The sequence below is a fragment of the Crinia signifera genome, chromosome 1, assembly GCF_055691185.1.
Source record: "Crinia signifera chromosome 1, ASM5569118v1, whole genome shotgun sequence".
NCBI classification, from domain to species: domain Eukaryota; kingdom Metazoa; phylum Chordata; class Amphibia; order Anura; family Myobatrachidae; genus Crinia; species Crinia signifera.
The window spans coordinates 325,349,394-325,369,449 of record NC_139217.1 but is presented as its reverse complement, the minus strand read 5'-3'; the positions used below and the strand labels follow the sequence as shown (position 1 = coordinate 325,369,449).

Genomic DNA, 20,056 nt, shown 5'->3' with positions numbered 1-20,056 from the left:
GTGGGGAGGTTGCAAGTTAGATAGGTTTTTCCCCTCCAATAATTATACCAGGAAATGGGGGATAAGTTCATAAGATTATCTAATATGTTTACCTAGACCTGTATATTGTCATTAGGATAAGTGTATATTCTGACGCAGATGTAATCATTGTACATATTGTACTTGCTGTAGTGTTTTATGTTCGTCATGTATTGTAAATGTATTGTTCTTTTTTATATGGTGAAAAATTTAAATAAAGACTCAATTAAAAAAAAAAAAAAATCCACGCATCACGTCCTTCCAACTCTTTCAATCTTTGCCATATCCTGGTTTGCCTAATGACATAGGAGTCATGGGCACTTCCAGGAAAGTTGGAGTTAAAGGCCAGGATCTGCATGGATGGGCCACACACCACCATCACGTTGAGGGAATGGAACATCTTACGATTACGGAAGATGTGCTCAGTACGTGATGGTGGCACAAATGGTACATGTGTCCCATCCACAACACCTATCACATTAGGGAAATCCGCAATGTGTTGAAATTGCAGCTTGACCCTATCCAGGCAATCCCGGTCTAATGGCATGGCCATGAAGTGCCCCTTGCGTCGAAACATGGCCAACATGATACGCCTCAGGATCCTACTGAAAGTAGGTTGGGAAACTCCTGCAAGCACTGCCACCACTTGCTGGAATGACCCTGAGGCACAAAAATGCAACACCGCCAACCACTGTGTGAGAGGCGGAATTGCTGTTGGGAGCCGGTGACTGCTTTCAAGATCACTCTCTATTAATGAGAGAGTGTCTAGGATCACATGCGGTGGTAACCGGTACCTTGTTTGTACCTCATCATCCGGCATCCCAAAGAGGGTTACACGTGTGCTGAAGATTTGGGCACGCCCCAGCCTCCTTCCTCGAACAGGTGGAGGCACACGTTCTGCCTGTTGCTGCACACCCACCTCAATGGCCACCATTTGCATCTGGAAGTAAAAAGGTATTGTGGACAAAATGACCAAAACACACACAGACACACAGACTCACCCCACCAACAACACAGCAAATACATACGGGCAGAGGATGCCTGTAGAGATCCATACTCAATCCTAGTCCAACAAAAAAGGGCATGTATTGTAAGATGACCATTACCACACAAGCATCACATAACATTACCATCTCCTTAAGTAACAATCCACCCAAGTTAGGTTTGATTGCATGACGTACCCCCTAGACATTTTGTATGATAATGACAGAGCACTGTACTATGATGTGTGGCTACACACCCAAAACATACTCCCACACCAAAAAATAAACAGCTGCAACTGTAAACACCACACACCAATGTCCGGTGAGCTGTGATTTACCTTAATATACTACTGAGGAAAGCAAGAATTGGGCACAGTACTTGACCACTAATCCAATCCTAAAGCAAAAATAGACAATACAAATAGCATTACAATGTGCCCCATTAACAATGACACCAGTATAAACCATCAGTGCAGAGATGCATAGTAACATTACAGATGGAATGTTCTGTATGCATGGCACACCTTTAAGGCAAAATGTGTCATGCAATAGAAAGATTGACAACATAACACATGGCAATATTTGGTACTCTATAAAAATAGCAACAATACTTACACAGTGTGCTCCTGAAACATACGCGAATACCGTTGAACTATACATCAGCCGCAAGCAAACTCAACAATCGCCATATTTATAGGCACACACCATGATTGTGGATAACCACACAAATGATGCGCAAGCAAACACGCACTAAACACTGGCATGGATTGAGAATGACACATTCCAATTTAATGAATCCACAGTGCACATTAGACCAAAAAAAAATATGGTTGCCATGCGCTTAATAACTTACACATGTGAGGACGCCCCAAAAGATAGTGGTGGATAAGTTAGACATGTGGGAACGCACCAAAATAAAGTGATGGACGTTAGCAAACCTAAAGAGCCATGTTGCCAGGTTTTCACTGCTAACGCACGCGTGCTCGCGCGTTTGTGAAAATTAGCTGGCGTCCGAAAAAACCAATTAGCACACGAGCCAGCCTACAAATGGACACATGAGTGCATAGCACATTTGGCAGCTCAATGAGTTTTGATTCAGAGGGAGACGTTACCTCAGACCACGAGGCTATCATTGAAAGACTCACTGCCATCACTGAAGCCCTCATGGAGAGGAGAAGAGGAAAAGAAGGGGAAGGCTCATCCTCATCCTCACAGCTAGCCATTCCAACACACTCTGCACATCAGTCCGTGGGTGCTGCAGTGGCAGGTCAAAGTGCTGGGGGTCCTACAGATGTGGCTAACCGAAGCCGCAACACCCCTTTCACTAAAATTGAATTGGGCATTTTAGTGCCTAAAGCCAGAGACCTCATTGAATTTGGCCCAAAAAAAATGAGCACCAATGCCAAGGATAAGGTGTGGCAACAAATCCCAGACGACATCAATGCCATCTCTCCTCAGGCCCGTGATTGGCAACATGTGAAGCGCAGGCAAGTGTGATATGGTGTGTGTGTGTGTCTGTGTGTGTGTGTCTGTGTGTGTGTGTGTGTGTGTGTGTGTGTGTTGTTAAGTGTGTATGGGTGTTTTTTTAAACAATAACAAATGTAGAAGGCATGGGTATGTGGATGTATGTGCAGCTGAAAAGAGAGGTAGTATCACCACATGTGGAATGTCTGCAAAATAGTGGTAATGGTTACACTTTCAGGGGTGAAGATGACAAGGTGTTTCTTATGTGTAATGGCATGTAGTGCATGTGTAAATAAAGTAAATGTGTCAGTGTTACAATGCTAATGTAGTGTAATGCTTGGAAGAAGGTATGACATTTATATGGGCAGAAATTGAACCATGTGCATCATAACCCGGTGGACATATATAGACATGTTAAATGCAGACATATATGTTTCATTTTTGATTAATATTTTGCAAACATTTATGCAGGTGGCAAGATTTCAAATCACGCCTTAAAAGGAAACTGTCCAACAGATGGACAGCAAGCCAAAAAACAGGTGGAGGAAATCTCCCTGACCACCTCCAGCTTACGTCACTGGAGAAACTGGCCCAGGACTGTATTTCCCAGGAGGAGATTAAAGGTGTCTCCAGCATGGACAGTGAATTGGGGCCAGATGAGTTTGGCGCAGATACTGCCGGTAAATGTGAAATTGAAGTGGCACACTATAGATTGACAGGTGTATGAGCAACATCTGATATTTTCTTGTCTGTTGTTTCTTCACAGATGACAACACTGAGGCTGACGCTTCTGCTCCTCCACCACCACCACCACCATCAACAACTGAAAGCAATGGTGGTCAAGGAAAAACAGCAGCTGAGAACATTTCCCTTGCACATGTACTGCAGGACATACGTGAGCAGGGCCGCACCACTATGGAATGCCAGGATCAAATGCTGCAGGTGGTTGTGAAAATGGCACACAGTCTCGAGGGCCTCCACCATGAAGCCAGACGCTTCAATGACCATATGGCCACTGAAGTATCCTCCACTCGGCCCACACCAGCAGCTTCGACCTCACAGGGTGAAGGTCAGAATGCACCCCCACTTTTGCGTACACGCAGGTGTGGTAGACCCACCAAAGGGGGAGTCCAGAAGCGACCGCGAAAATAAAATGTTTTATTTTTTTCTTTATTAGTATTTTTGTATTTTTGTTTATTTTCCATTTTTTTATGTTTCCCTTTTTGTGGGTTCAAATTCTGTTCCTTTTAATTTTTGTTTAATGCTTTAGTATATGCAAATAAAAATATACTCACATTGAGCATGCGTTGTCTTGTGATTTTACGCAGATATATTAGATATATGTTGTATATGTGAGTTGACACATGTCGACTCATGTTGACAGTGCTAACATGCTACACATGGCAGAGTGAAAATGTACATAAAGGTGTGTTAGATAAGGGCAATTAATACATGTGTTAAGTGCATTTGCATTTGTGCCTTACAATTCACCCAAACATCGTAATTTTAATGTGTCTGTTAGCTCCTGTTTGGTTTGGTGATGCAACCTGAAGTGGAGCTGAGTTAACTAATTGGAACAAACAACCAATAATTGCGCACAATGGGGGTCAGGTGCTAATAACTTCCACATTTCGCAACTGTGTTTTAAGCGTACGAACGAGCAGTTCACAAGAAGTATGCTATGCGAAACTGAAAACCTGCTTTAAGCTTACGAAAGTTTGTGAGCTTGTGTGGGAACAATCCGTGTTGCAGTAATGCGAAACCAAACCCACCACTCCAAGTGAACGCCCAGGTGTACGCCCATGTGTACGCCCAGTTTTGCTCATTATACTGGACGCGCCCATACAAACGCCTACATCACGCCTACTGGGTAATCTTTCGCTCGGACGGCAGAAACCGCTTGGAAGATTGCTTGCGAATAGGAATGTAGCAGTTTGCACATGCGCTGTGCGTACACTGCACATGCGCAATGACAGTAGTTGGTTGATGCGTGCGTATGTGCATGCGAACGTGTCAACGTGAATAAGGGCCATAAAGTGCTGTAGTGCTGGGAAAGAAACAAAGAAAGAACAGAGCTGTGAGCTATATATATAATTAAAACTGCCTTTATACGTTTATTGGATGTGCTGGCTGGTCCCATCTTTTGCATATTCTATGCAATTGGAGAGAGACTATATATATATATATATATATATATATTTATATATATATATATATATATATAGCACAGGAATAAGCGGCACTCAGAGACTGTTGTAAATGGTGTAAACCTCGTGGAATCTTTATTCCATGTGCAGCAGTCAAAACGTTTCGGAGCTCGCAGGCTCCGTCGTCAGTTGCAGAATAAGCACAAAAGTGAATGCATACAAACAGTGATATATATAGGAGACTTACCCGCCCCCCGTGTGTCCCGTTCGTGTTCTCCCTCGGCGGCTCGCCACTCAGCCTCCTAAGTAAGGGTCTTTCTTTTGTCCCCACGAACCCCCCTGACAAGTTCAAGTGGAAGGTGGACTCTTTCAAGTTCCAGCGGACATTAAAACTTAAAGAATTTTTTGATAGAACAGCCACTCATTCTGAAGTTGAGATATTACCTCCGGCCTTGCAACGTTTGGGACCTCCTTCTAAGTTTGACCCACACTCCACCAACGCAGCCATTAAAACATACCACCGGTTGTTGGATGGTGCCCTACCGGACCCACCCCCTCAGGTACATTTGAATCTAACTGCCCCAGAACGAGCCGCACTTGTTGAGCTCAGTAATAGAAAAGATATTATCATCCGAGGGGCTGACAAGGGTGGGGCCATAGTGGTCATGGACACCTGTATGTACATTGAGGAATGTAACCGTTTACTTAATGATACTTGTACGTACTCATTGTTGGCACAGGATCCCACCGTTGACTACAAAAAATCCCTGGACTCACTCTTGTTACAGGCTGTTAATAACAAAATCATTTCCAATACTGTATGTAAAAAGCTCACGGTGGAATATCCAGTGGTACCCATTTTTTACACTATACCCAAGATCCATAAGGACACACAGCGCCCCCCTGGGAGACCTATAATCTCTGCCAGGGGGTCGCTGTGTGAACCTATTTCCATCTTTCTTGATAGTTTTTTGCAACCTTGCATACAGGCGCTACCTTCTTATCTGAAGGACACCAATGCCTTGCTCGGTATCCTATCCACCTATGAGCATGTTGCCAAGGATACCATGTTAGCAACGCTTGATGTGTCTAGTTTGTACACGTGCATACCACACTCGGATGGTCTCCGGGCAGTTGGTAATCTTATTGCCAACAACCCATTATACAATGGTCCGGATCCTGTGTTTTTCTTGGAGTTGCTGGAGTACACCCTTAAACACAATTTTTTCCTGTTTGACGGTAGGTTCTATTTGCAAAGGACGGGGTGTGCGATGGGTTCTTCCGTCGCCCCGTCCTTTGCAAATGCCTACATGTGGGAGGTAGAACAGGGTCTCTTTTTACGCAGGGAACCTATACGCAGACATTTAGATCTGTACATACGGTACATTGATGATCTGCTAATCATTTGGAACGGGCCACTTGCCCCCCTAGAGGCTCTTATTGCAGTACAGAATTCTTCTGATCATCCCATAAAATTGACGCTAACTTCCAGTCTGTATGAAATCCATTTTTTGGACGTCCATATTAGCATAGCAGAGGAGCTGATGCACACTGCACTTTTTGTTAAGCCCACTGATCGAAATACAATACTTCGATACAATAGCTTTCATCCCCGTTGCACTGTGGAAGGTTTACCATACTCGCAGTTTCTGCGCGTATGTAGAATTACCTCTGACCCCCTAGTGCGTTTACAGCAACTGGAAGAAATGTTGAACAAATTTGTAGAGCGTGGGTATCCTAGGGCCAATCTCATCAAGGCCAGGGACAGGGCGTTAGCACAGGATCGACTAGACATGATCAAAAGTAACCAGCCCAAAAAATCGAAAGCCCCGATATTACCATGGGTCAATGAATATAGCACCTCTAGCCAGATCACCACCAAACTTGCAAAAAATTGGTGGTCTATCATCACGTCAGACCCTGATCTGAAAAGCCTCAAAACCACCAGATTAGTACCGAGCTACAAACGTAGCAGTAATTTAAAAGATCGTCTGGTAAAGTTGGACATCTCCTCATTTCATTCTCAACCACCCGGTTTCAGACAACGGGCAAATGGGTGCTACCGCTGCCTGGGATGCACTACGTGCAGTTCCCTTACACCCAGTGCTTTTATCCAACATCCCTATACCGGGCAGAAATTCAAAATACGCTGGCCTTTGACATGTACATCCAAATTCATAATATATGTAATTATTTGCCCTTGTGGCTTATATTATGTCGGAAAGACCGACTGTACCTTTAAGATCAGAATGGCCCAACATCGTTGTGCCATACGTGCAGCCCTGAGTTCGGGCAAAAGTGAGCAGCCAGTGGCGCGACACTTTGCCACATTCAAACATGGCATGGCAACACTCCGATACAAAATAGTGGATCACGTACCATTTTCTGCCAGAGGGGGTAACAGATCTAGGAAGCTGTTACAGCTAGAATCCCAATGGATTTTTAAGCTGGATTCCCTACAACCTAGAGGACTTAACGAGAATCTGGGCCTGCATAATTTCCTTTGACAATTCGTTTCCCCTGGTATTGTATAGGCCCACCTTTAGTTTGTCTAGGTGCCCACATCTATTTGTCACTTGCATTATTAATCCATCTATTGACCCATAGTCACAGACAGGTATTCAACTTCAATTGGGTGACTGCATAACTTCCCCTTTCCATTCGACCCTACTATGTCAGTGTGAGTGGGGGTATTTTTCGCATTTTATTCTCTGCATTTTTTTCATTGAGGTATCAGCGTGGGTATTTTAGACCATGTACCCTTGTCCCATAGGGGAATCTGATTTATTTCTCAGTGTATTCCCCGTAATCAAGTAGCAGATTAGTGATGGCCACCAAAGTGGCCTCTGCTCAGGTACGTGCCCAGGTGTCGATACAGAAGACAGGGACAGATCCCTAATGCTGTCTGCATTTTTTTAACATTGTCTGTTGTGTTATGTCGTATGTTTCTGAATTGTATTCTTTCTGCCCAGTAGATGGCAGCACCTTACCATGTATATTGATTTCACAGGTCTGCATTACGTTTGTTTCCCACATGTTTATAGTTTCCCCTAAGGTTTATGTTCTGTATATGGAAACTTTAGTTTTTATTCATTATCTCACATTTGTTTTACGTTATGCACCTCAGCTTAATATGGACATTCTTATGTCTTCTTTTAGTGCACAGCAGTCCCACGTGATCCTTTAGCTGGCCACCGGGAGCGCGCATCAGTGACGATGTGCAGGTCAAACATCGCGACCATCGCGACAATCGATCCTGCGCCGGTGACGTCACGGAGACGGCGCCAACCCGGAAGCCGCCGAGGGAGAACACGAACGGGACACACGGGGGGCGGGTAAGTCTCCTATATATATCACTGTTTGTATGCATTCACTTTTGTGCTTATTCTGCAACTGACGACGGAGCCTGCGAGCTCCGAAACGTTTTGACTGCTGCACATGGAATAAAGATTCCACGAGGTTTACACCATTTACAACAGTCTCTGAGTGCCGCTTATTCCTGTGCTGTATACCGGGAGGACACCATCCTTCTCCGAGAAGGCACCGGAGCCGGTTATTTGTTGGCGATCACCTAAGTCCTGAGTGCCGGCCTCATCACCTTATATATATATATATATATATATAATTTGCTGTAACCCATAACAAAGCTGGTCACTGGTTAGATACTCTGCTGAGAGTATGGGGCTGATTCAGGATCGCTCTGTGGGATCCGAATTCGGCTTCCTACCCGATATTCGGGGTTTGTACCTTTGCAAACCCTGGCACCGAACGGCTTTGGTAATTTATATACTCGCCGGGCTATTCGTTGTGGGGAGGGCTGGGGGCAGCTGAAGGGGAATGCTCCACGTTTTATGGGGATCCTCATGAAAAAGTTCCCCTGGGAACCCCTGCTCGGGGTGGAAAGCTGACATCACGTATTGTCAGCGCCTGTCCCCTCTTCAGCGGACTCAGACAGAAATGACAGTCGGTTTAGACTAACTTTTATTTCCGAATGGGAGAGACATCATTAGATGGTTGGCGACCATCAAATTATTTCTCTCCCCTTTGGAGTATGTTCACATACATCCCCTTGCATGGTACCAAGGGGATTTGGCCACAGGGAGGGGTGGGCATTCAGCATGGGACGGCGTTTATGGGCTTGATAAGCAGCGAGTGACCGCTGCTTAGTGAGCCTTGCTGAATCACCCCCTATATGTAATGAATGTATCTGCATCTGCAGGGGACTGGGTGTATGTAGCCAGTCCTGCTGCATCCTTAGCTTAGTATCGGATATAAGAAGGCCAGGCTAGAATATGCCCAGCTGCCTCGCAGGAGACTTTGCGGTTGAGACACCATGTAAAAGATAAGCGACAGAATAGAAGTACTCGGGCAAAGATAAGAACTCATACTTTATGTAGTAAATATCTGCTTCTACTTACTTATTTATTGCAGGATCACTGACATGGATAGGAAGGTCACAATGACTTTGGCAGAATTGATTGGTCTTATTAAGAGCTTCTCCAGTTTTCAAACATTTCATAGTCAGGAACCTGAGAAAGCAAATGAATTCATTAAAACAACAGAACAAAGGTATGAAAAGCGTTCTATCTACATAGCTCTGTGACAGAATACTTACTGAGACAGACTGTGCTCACCACCGAGCCCGCAAGGAGCTTGAATGTGCTCGCTCCCCTGTCAGGCTCCTGACAGCGGGGATTACAATGTTGGAGAAACGACTGGCAGAATCTCGACTGTAGGAGAGTTATAACATACCCATCCTTGTGCAACACATGACTGACCGACAGTCAGGATTCCATTGGTCGTTTCTCTGACATTGGAATCCCGATTGTCAGGAGCCCGGCAGTCGAAATCCTGACTTACACAGGCTATTTTCCCTTGTGGGGTTCTAGTCAGGATTCCCATTTCGGAGAAATGTATGACTAATTTATATTGTGATAAATGTGTTTTTTATGTACTCTATAATCCAATTGTATCCCATAATTCATTTAATAATTTTTTTGTGTGTTTGTTTTGCCATAATGTGAAACCATGTGTAAGAGCCTCCCAATTTTTCGGATTAGTTTCTCTATACAGTCAAACCCCCCATTTTCCACTTTTTTTAGGGAGGGGTACAAATATACAGTATCCCATTGGCATTTATTATTTCTTGAACAGATGCCTATTTTCTTCAAAGCCTGAAGGATTGCAGCCATACTTCATCTAGCTATAGTTTGCTTAGGGCAGGTGTGGGGAACCTTTTTTGTGCAAAGGGCCATTTGTATGGGAAAAAAATCCTTCGGGGGCCATATGTAAAAATTTATCTTACAAATTTTCCTGCTGCAGCCGTCCCACGCTCCGGCGGCTGCCGCTGAATAGGACTGAGAATCTCCGGCTGCTGTTAAGAGGTATCTCACGAGAACTACCGACCTCTCGTGAGAATTCCACTGTACTTGACTCCCAGCAAAGCCGCCCGGCGGGCCTGATGTACGTCATGGTCGGGAAGTACTTCCCGACATTTGACGTACATGTACGTCATGGCTTCCCGACATTTGACGTACATGTACGTCATGGCTTCTAACTGTCACTGCGTCTATAGACGCGGTGACAGTTAGGAGATGTCTGCTGTCCCTGACAGCAGACATCCCCCCTCGCCGCCCGGGGGGGGCAGGGATGCCCCCCCCGGACGGCGATCGCTGTGATTGGCTGTTCAAATGTGAACAGCCAATCACAGCTATTTCTGTGTTACCGGCGGCTATGCCGCTCGGTAACACAGAAATCGGTGGTGATCGGTGCTGTTAAATACAGCACCGATCACCACCGATGAGCTGGCCCCCTCCTCCCACCCGGCACTCACCCGTCCAGAAGCAGGCAGGCTCCCCCGGCAGCAGCAGCAGCGCACGCAGCGCTCCCCCCTCCCCCCTCCCCTCCAGCCGCAGCAGCAGCTTCATGAGCTGCCTAAAAAGCATAATGAACTATGAACTGAATGATATAACATAATGAACTATGAACTGAATGATATATATATATATATATATATATATGTGTGTATATATGTATATATATATATATATGTATGTGTGTGTGTATGTATATATATATGTGTGTGTTTGTGTGTATATATATATATATACACATATATATACACACATATATATATATATATGTGTGTGTATGTATATATATATATATATACACACAAACACACACATATATATATACATACACACACACATACATATATATATATATATATATATTTTAGAAAGATATTCCCGACATATGACGTATATATACGTCATGGTCGGGAGGTACTTCCCGACCGAAGACGTATATATACGTCATGCTTTTAAACTGTCACCGCGTCTATAGACGCGGTGACAGTTTGGAGATGTCTGCTGTCCCTGACAGCAGACATCCCCCCTCGCGGCGATCGCTGCGATTGGCTGTTCAAATGTGAACAGCCAATTGCAGCGTTTTCTGTGTTACCGACGGCTAAGCCGCTCGGTAACACAGTGATCGGTGGTGATCGGTGCTGTTAAGTACAGCACCGATCACCACCGATCGCCAGCCCCCCCCCCCCTCCCACCCGGCAGCCCCCCCTCCCTCCCACCCACCTGGCTGCCGCAGCGCCAGCACCCCTCCCAACCCCCCTCCAGCCGCAGCGCCAGCCCCCCTCCCAAAGCTGGTGACCAAAATGGGGTCACATGTGGGGGGGTTCCACTGTATTGGTGCTTCGGGGGTCTTGCTAATGCGACATAGCACCCACCATTCATTCCACCACCAAATATCACTCCTTCCCTTCTGAGTCCTGCCATGCGCCCAACTGGTATTTTTTGGTCACATGTGAGGCATTGCCGTACTCGGGAGAAATTGGGGCACAGATTTTGGGGTGCTTTGTCTCCTTCATTCCTTGTGAAAATGAAAAATTTTGAGCCAGAACTGCATTTTTGTGTAAAAAATTACATTTTTTTACACAAAAATGCAGATCTGGCTCAAAATTTTTCATTTTCACAAGGAATGAAGGAGACAAAGCACCCCAAAATCTGTGCCCCAATTTCTCCCGAGTACGGCAATGCCTCACATGTGACCAAAAAATACCAGTTGGGTGCATGGCAGGACTCAGAAGGGAAGGAGTGATATTTGGATTTTGCAGCACAGATTCTGGTTGAATGACCCCTGAAGCACCCATACAGTGGAACCCCCCCACAAGTGACCCCATTTTGCAAACTACACCCTTCAGGGAATTCATCAAGGGGTGTAGTGTACATTTCAAACCCCCAGGGGTTTCACCAATTTTGATACAACTGAGCTGTGAAAATGAAAAATTAATTTTTTTCATTTTCACTGCCCAGTTCTACCACAATTGGTGAAACCCCTGGGGGTTTGAAATGTACACTATACCCCTAGATGAATTCCCTGAAGGGTGTAGTTTGCAAAATGGGGTCACTTGTGGGGGGGTTCCTAACTTTTAGCATCTTATGGTGCCTAGAAACCTACATGGTGCCTAAAAAATAATCTCATAAAAAGGAGGCTCCAAAATCAAGTAGGTGCTCCTTCTATTATGAAGCCTGTGGTTTGGTCAACGTGCACACTAGGGCCACATATAGGATATTTATGAAAACCAAAGAATTGGGGGAATCAATTTTTAGTCACATTTCTCTAGTAAAATCTGCTGTGTTCCTTAGAAAAATGTATTAAAATTGCAAATCTGCAAAAAAAATTAAATTTTGAAATTTCACCTACACTTTGTTTTAATTCCTGTGAAACACCTAAAGGGTTAACAAACTTCCAAAATGCTGTTTTGAATACTGTGAGGGGTGCAGTTTTTGAAATGGCATCATTTATGGGGGTGTCTCACATACAAGTCCCTCAAAGTCACATCAGAACTGAACTGGTCCCTAAAAAAATCAGTGTTTGAAATTTTCTTGAAAATTTGAGAATTTGCTATTCATATTTTAAGCCTCCTAGTGTCCAAAAAAATGAAAATGAGGTTGAAATAATGATGGCAACATAAAGTATACATATGGTCTATGTTAGTTATTAACTATTTTGAGTGGTAAGATTATTTGTCTCACAAGCAGAAAATTTAACATTTTGCAAATCGCAAAATTTTCCATTTTTTTACGACATTTTGGTATTTTTCACAAAAAAACACAGACTGTATCGACGAAAATTTACCACTAACTTGAAGTACAATGTGTCACGAGAAAACAATCTCAAAATCACTGGGATAAGTAAAAGCAAAAAAAAGTTATCCCCACTTAAGTGATACATGTCAGATTTGAAAAAAAGGGCTCTGTCAGGAACGCAAAAACTGGCTCTGTCAGGAAGGGGTTAATAACATAAATCTTAAGGGCCCTAACTACCTCCAAGGACAGTAAATAGTCCTATACATTCTGACCAGAAATCTGGGGAACTGCTGGAACAACAATTTCACATAAAGCTTGAAGACTACCTTTGGTTGGAATGAAGGTTAGCTACTCAAAACTGCTCTATTGTAATAAAAATTTTGAAAATTAGAAAGGGGGAAAAGCATGTGAAAGTACCATACTCTGAGACCCAAAGATAAGGCCAAAGAAAAGCAACTTTCCAGGTTAAAATTTTTTGAAGTCTATTGATAAAGGCCAAAAAAGATAACTGTTGTAAGGCTTGAAGAGCCAGGCTCAGATTTCTTGGTACAGGAGGGACAATGGGAGGTTTCAGACGGAGAACTCCCTGCAAAAATAATAACGCAAGTTTTTTTTATCCAGTCTTATCCCTGCATCACAATCCTCCCAAATATAAAAAGAAGTCATGCAATTATCTTTGATAACATATGGCTGACCGTCTTCCTAGCATTCATCATGATTTGTATCTGCCTATATAAAAACCCTCTAGGCTGTTAAATCAAGATGCAATAATGCTGAATGCAGGAACAACATACCAGGTCTCTCCATAATGGGACAGGTCAGTCTGCAATATGCTCAACTGATCTGAATACCAAGCCCTTTTTGGACATTTGACATTTTAAGCATTGGGAAATGGGACGGTGGTAGTCTTTGTCAACCTAGTAATAGGAGCATCTACCTTGAGAGGAGATTTTGGGCCAGATGCCCTAAGCTTCAAAAGTGATAAAATGGAGAGTGATAAACAACCAACCAATAAGCTCCTGCCTGATATTTTTCAAATACAGTCTGTGACATGGCAGGTAGGAGCTGATTGTTTATCTCTCTCCATTTTATCACTTTTGAAGCTTAGTGCATCTGGCCCCCTACCTTCTATCTGTCAATCTGCAAAGGGTAAATAAACTATTCTAGAGAGTTTACATTTCCATCAGGACAACTCCAGGTTTTAATCAGAAGTTCTGCCAACAATTCTCATACATCTAAAGAAACTCTACCTGCCATAAGCAGGGTTTCTCTGCAAAAACTAAAGGTGCCGGACGGGGTCCCGACAGTCGGTTAAAACACCGACAGACGGGTTCCCGACGGCCACTGGCTATTCTACCTCTTGGGGGTCCACGACCCCCATAGAGGGAGAATAGAATAGGAGGCGAGCATAACGAGCCACCATGCCCGCAAGGGGCTTTGTTGCGCTCGCCATGCTGTCTGAGTCCGGCCAGTGGGGATCCTGAAGTCGGGCTAATGACTGTCGGGATCTCACGGCGAAACTGCCCGCAGATCGCATCCTATGCAAATTGCACATTATTTGCATGTGATTTGCATACGATGCGATTTAGCACACCCCCAGTATCCACGTCAGCCCGAAGTGTGGCGAGCACAGCGAGGGGACGTGGTACGCGTCCTCCCGACCTGTTCATACACAGACTAACCACGTCAGTGTGGAGATGAGTTCTTAAAGCAAGGATAGAGCAGAGAGTCCTGCGAGGGGACGCGTATTACTTGATGTGTTGCTCGCCATGCTTCGGGCTCGTTTTCCACGTCCGCTTGCCACGCTTAGGGCTTGGTGGCTCGCTGCGCTCCCCACACTATATAAAATCAACTCCACGCCGACATGGATAGTGGCGGTATGAACAGGTCGGGAGGATCCGTACCGCATCCGCTCGCCACACTTCGGGCTGATTTGGATAGTGGGGGTGTGCTAAATCGCATCGTATGCAAATCATATTTGCATACGATGCAATCCGCGGGCAGTGCCTCCGTATGTATGTATATAGATAGAGATAGATAGAGGATAGATAGATAGATAGATGGATTTATGTGGGTGGTCCGGCACTCCGCTCGTCCTTTCAGATACTTATGAACTGCAGATAGAGTGTTCCAATGTACAAATCACCATTTGCAATAGTAAATGTGCAGTACATACCTAATGCTTCTAACAAGCAACGAGACGTGTCTGATCACATAGGTACTCGCCACCAATACCACAGTTACCGACTATATATTGATATTGCATTTCCTAGATAGTTACAGGGTATTGTTATTTATTTCTGTCAATACATATTATTAACATGGAGCCAAAATATTTTTCTATATTTAGTAAAAAGAATGGCTTAACTAAATAATATGTCAGAATCTTGTAGCTATGTGATGTTCCTTAATCTTGTTTCAGGCTCTTGGACGTTATGGAAGTGTCAACTAATGAAACCAAAATTGAAGTGTGGCTTAAAAATGTGTTAGTTCTAGCTTCTAAGCCGAAGTGATGAGAAAAGTATATTTTCTATAGTAATTGCTGGAGAATTTACTAAACAGTATTTCACTTAAGCCGATTCTCCTGTATACCTTCAATACATAAAATGTTTTAATCTACATGCAAAGTCTATTTTTACTTTCCTTCATAAATTTTCAATTATAAATAATAAAGAACAACTTAATGATTGAATCCAATTATTTTATCTGATTATTCATTTGAGTCATTTATATAAATTATGATAAACTAGATGTTGTCCCCAGCGCAAATGTTTCTTCTTTATTCTTTTGCGCTCCCCCTACTCTTTTTCTCCTCTTTCATCTCTATGTGGGGAAGAAGTCTCCTATAGCAATCAGTCAGCATCTAGCTATCATTTTATAAAATGCACTTGATAGATTGCTAGGGGAAGCTTTTCCAGTTTACCTCTTTAAAAAGGTTTAATACATCTCTTCCTATTTCTCTTATCAGAACTTGATTTTATTATATACAGATGTAGCGCCTCTCAGGGAACGCTGGGAATTGCTGATGGAGAGGCGCTGCATCTGACAGGGGCGCGCGTGCACTCAACGGCGGGGAGCAGAAACCATGCCTGTCTCCGCTTCAGGGAGACGGGCATGGTTAGTGCGGGGTGCAGGCAGCTATGGTGGAGCGGCGGGGAGGCAGCGAAGGGCTCCGTCAGAACGGGGCACGCGAGCATCTTGTTCCTGCGCCCCCTCTGATGAGAGCTGCTTCATCTGTAAATTATTCATACCATTGCTTTTTACAACACAAGGTGCTGCAGAACCTTGGTGGCTGTATATAAATAAACAACAATAATAATAATAATAATACAGACTCCATTGATGAAGAAAAATATGTTGAAAGTTTTTAAAGATTTGCTGCACAACATTTGGAGTTGGACAAGCTAGTCAAATACTTAAAGAATATAGGGCGTAATTCAAAAGTGATCGGAGCGGGAAGTATTTGGCCCCGTTACGATGGGGGGGGGGGGGGGGGGGCTGCGAATGCACATATTCTATGCTCAATCAGTTTAGCGATATCACTCAGGTGCTTGAGAGGGTATGGGTCATAATAGGGTGAACAGCACTAAGGTCGACATGCATCAAGGTCGACATGAGGTTAGGTCAACAGGTTGACATGGAATAGGTTGATAGTCAAAGGGTCGACATGGAGTTTTTCAAGGTTTTTGTCCCGAATGTCAACATGGACACTAAAAAAAAAATACACCAAGCACCCTCGCATGGCACGCTGCACTGGCTATGCATGGAACACTATTTTCGACCTAACCCCATTTCCACCTTCAGGTGTCTTGACCTTGATGCATGTCGACCAGTCGACCTTAACCCTGATGACCTAGTGACCGTAACCCGAAGAAACCCATTGTTTCTCCCAGCACTGGATGATACCAGTAACCAGATTTGAAGACCACACACACAACAAGGCTGTAACTTGGGTGATATGACCAAGATATCTCCTTTGTCCCCTCAGCTGTGCCAGTGCACTTGCAGTGACAGCCACTAGGGAGGGGCACCATGGTCTATTTCACCTCCGGGCATCTGGTATTAACGTACCCCATGGGACCAGAGCTGGGAATGCCTGGCCTATGTACTAAAGGAGTGTACACATGGGACTCGACTTAGCGCACAGTCTATATGGCTGGGAAGTAGTGACACTGCGGGGCTGCGCATCACTATTGCCTGCTGCACACACAAGGGGCAATTTCTGGCTAAACTTCTAGGTGATTTTGAAGATCTAGTCAAAATCAATAATCCTTAAGTCTTTAAGGAAGGATGCTCTATCATCTGCCAGCCTCTCTCTACCGGCTACCGCATTCTTAACAACTGCATATGCTCTAATATATGTGATTAGTAATGCAAAGGATAACTCTTGCAATAAGAGTTGTCCTTTGCGATGCGGCGCCGTCCCTGGACTTCTGAGTCTGAGACCCAGGAGTCCCTCTGGGTATGCTGGGAGGGATTCATGGCGGATCCCTCACACAGCGCCGCAGAGAGAAGCCCATAGGCTTCTACAGGGTATCACCAGCTTTTGCTGGCGATTCCCTCTGCAGCGCTGCCACAACGGAAGGGGTTTAGAGCATAGGAAAATGTGGTAAAAACCCTGATAATGAGGTTTTTACCACATTTTCGGTTTAGAGCATCCCGCCCACAGAGAGAGATAAAGTGGCTGGAAATAAAGTTCCACCCAATCAGCTGTCATTTCTCAAACACAGCATTTAAACAGACCACATTATCCACCTAGTTTCCCTTCTGTAAATTGCGGTCATGTGGTGAAATCTGATATCAGCAAGGTACATAAGCTAAATGAGATCTCGCTTTACCTCTATTATGCCAGCAGTATCAGCAACTGACAGCAAGTAGCAGTGTGGAGGAAGGAGTGTTGCCTGACGAGAAAAGTCTTGCAGGTGCAGTGCGTTCTGGACTATTAGGTGGTCAGGCTACATTGTGAGACTCAGTCATTCAACTTACAAGAAGGGCAGCTAAAAGGGATACTAAAGATAAGGCTCCCTTTCTACAGCCATGCACTAATGTCCATAACTGACTGTTTGTAATGTGTTGAGCCACAGCAGGTATCCATTCCGTATTTAACACTGTTTGCATTGGAAAGATTTTATTTAAGGGAAAGTGCTACCTTCCATATCAACTAACACCATTTGCTATCTGCCTCACTATACTATCATCAGTGTTCCCATTGTTGTTTTATAGTTTATCCTCTTGTAAAATTATAGCCCTACGTTGTGGGGTCAGCAATGTCAATCTGATGGTTGTACTATGGTGGCGATTAAGTACAGTTTGCTGAATATCGAAAATCGATAGTCTGCGATTTCTTGCTATTCTGCGCATACACGAGGGCTTAAACTGTGGTTGCAATTTAAAACGTGTGACTGCAGTTTAAAATGACGGTGACGGGGCAGCGACAGAGACGTTGGGTGGGTGCGGTCCAGGTAACAGAGGCATGTCCAGACTGTTTTCGTGTCAATTTGCGACGGCTGTGTGTGTCGCACGCAGCCACTGTGAGCCAAAACAACTAGGCTGCGCAGGAAGTTACCATAGTTCTGTGAGCACATTGCATTTTTGCTCTGCTTTCACATTTCTGTAGTGCGATTGCAAATATGTTGCAGTCAGGGAGGAACCCAACATGCTGGGTGGCCTGTCGAGAAAGCCGTTGCATCAGCAAACTCAATAAGTCCCTATATTAGGTCCTAACTGCACACACACACACAAAAATATTAAAGCCCTCAAGTCAATGATTGGGACACCCGCGTGACTGAGCGTGGCCTATGACCAGCAGTGTAGCTAGGTGCCATGGTGCCCGGAGCAAGGGTATGTTTTGCACCCCCACCAATCCCCAAAACCCCCCCATCCCCACGTCAGTGGGACCCCATCAATAGTTATTGTTATTTATTAAATGTCCAATGTCCAATGTATGATTTGTAAAATGCACCTTGACATCCCCAGACAGGCAGCCAGCAGCACAGCACTGGAAAAAGTTTTTTTCTGAACCTAGCGCTGATCTAGGCAGCAGGTCTCCTTAAATAGGGTTAACGCCCAACCCAACAAAATATGCATACAAGAAAAAAAGGTATAAGGAGCCTTGCGCACAGAGGTCCTAATGAAGGGCTTCTTAATGGGAATTTTCTTATATATTCCTCTATGTTCAGAACATCCCCTGTAGTCAACCGAATGGATCTTAACTTACAATGTAATTCTGGCAGGGGTTCACGTAATGGTATCTTTACTTCAGCAAACAGATAGTGGCAGCATGAACTCAACTTACTTTTTGTTTCAGTCACGCGTTCACATATCAGTTTCTTTATCCACCAGTCGGGAGTCAGCGGTGTAAACAAAGTAGGTTTAATTCCAGACTGAAGACACAACTTAAAACCATATAAAAAGTCCAAATAGAAAGGATTCCAGCCGCCTGTAATCTCTGCGCTGCAGACGCGTGGACACAGGCTGAAGATAGCCGGGAGGCAGCCGCGCTGATCTCCGTCTGCTGTAAAGTAGACGGGACGCTGTAAGGGAGCAGCCGCGCTGATCTCCGTCTGATGTGATGTCAACGGGACGCTGTCACTCCAGGCTTGTGCGGCGGTGTGTGGTCATCAACGCGTTTCGGATATACTCTGTATCCTTTTTCAAGATGATCCGCCTCTAGATTCGTGGATATATTTAAGGGTGGCTGGCCGGGTCACATGGGTCTCCAATGACCTATAGATTCTCACCTAAGCCCGGCTTTCAATTTATACAGCATTTAACCCTCTATTGTACTATCCCATACACATTCAATGGTCATAGCAGCAGTAAATGAACATTACAATGTTAAAATCCACGATGTATAAAAAGCAACAATTAGACATAATTAAGAACAATTAAAAAAGAATAATTAAAAAAGACTGAGTTAAAAATACGTACAATGCATAAAAATTAAAAACAATTTAAAACAATTTATATGGATCACTGCACAGCACTGTACAGCAGATACTGTGGGTGACTCGTGGCTCTGGACTGTCCCTCTTTCTCCTCAGCCTCCTCCAACATGTGACACACACAGCCAGCACGTAATACGCTTGGGACGGAGTGCTGAGGGAGGACGGAGTACAGCAGGGGGAGTGTCCTCCTGATTTCTGCGCTGCCCTGCAGTGGCTCGTCATCACAGTCAAGCAGGGAGGACAGAGCAGGAGCAGTGGACACGTGACGCGCTGACGGCCAGGGAAGACATCGGGTTGCGGGCAGCTGCAGGATCAGCTGGGCAGGCGCCAGGCAGCACACAGTCAATCAGGGCGGGCACAGCGTCAGCGTGTCCCGGTGGATCATTTGC

The 20,056-nt window shown here is 44.5% G+C and overlaps 1 protein-coding gene across 1 annotated transcript in view; it reads left to right on the top strand.

Moving 5' to 3' along the window:
- Positions 1 to 15,417, top strand: part of LOC146080767 (putative methyltransferase DDB_G0268948) — a 55,277-nt gene extending 39,860 nt beyond the window's left edge. The window contains exons 7-8 of the mRNA XM_083188414.1: positions 9,044 to 9,181; positions 15,143 to 15,417. Of these exons, the coding sequence (XP_083044540.1) occupies positions 9,044 to 9,181; positions 15,143 to 15,233 (229 nt within the window). The 3' untranslated portion in view covers positions 15,234 to 15,417. The remainder of the gene's footprint in view (positions 1 to 9,043; positions 9,182 to 15,142) is intronic.
- The last annotated feature ends 4,639 nt before the right edge of the window (positions 15,418 to 20,056 follow it).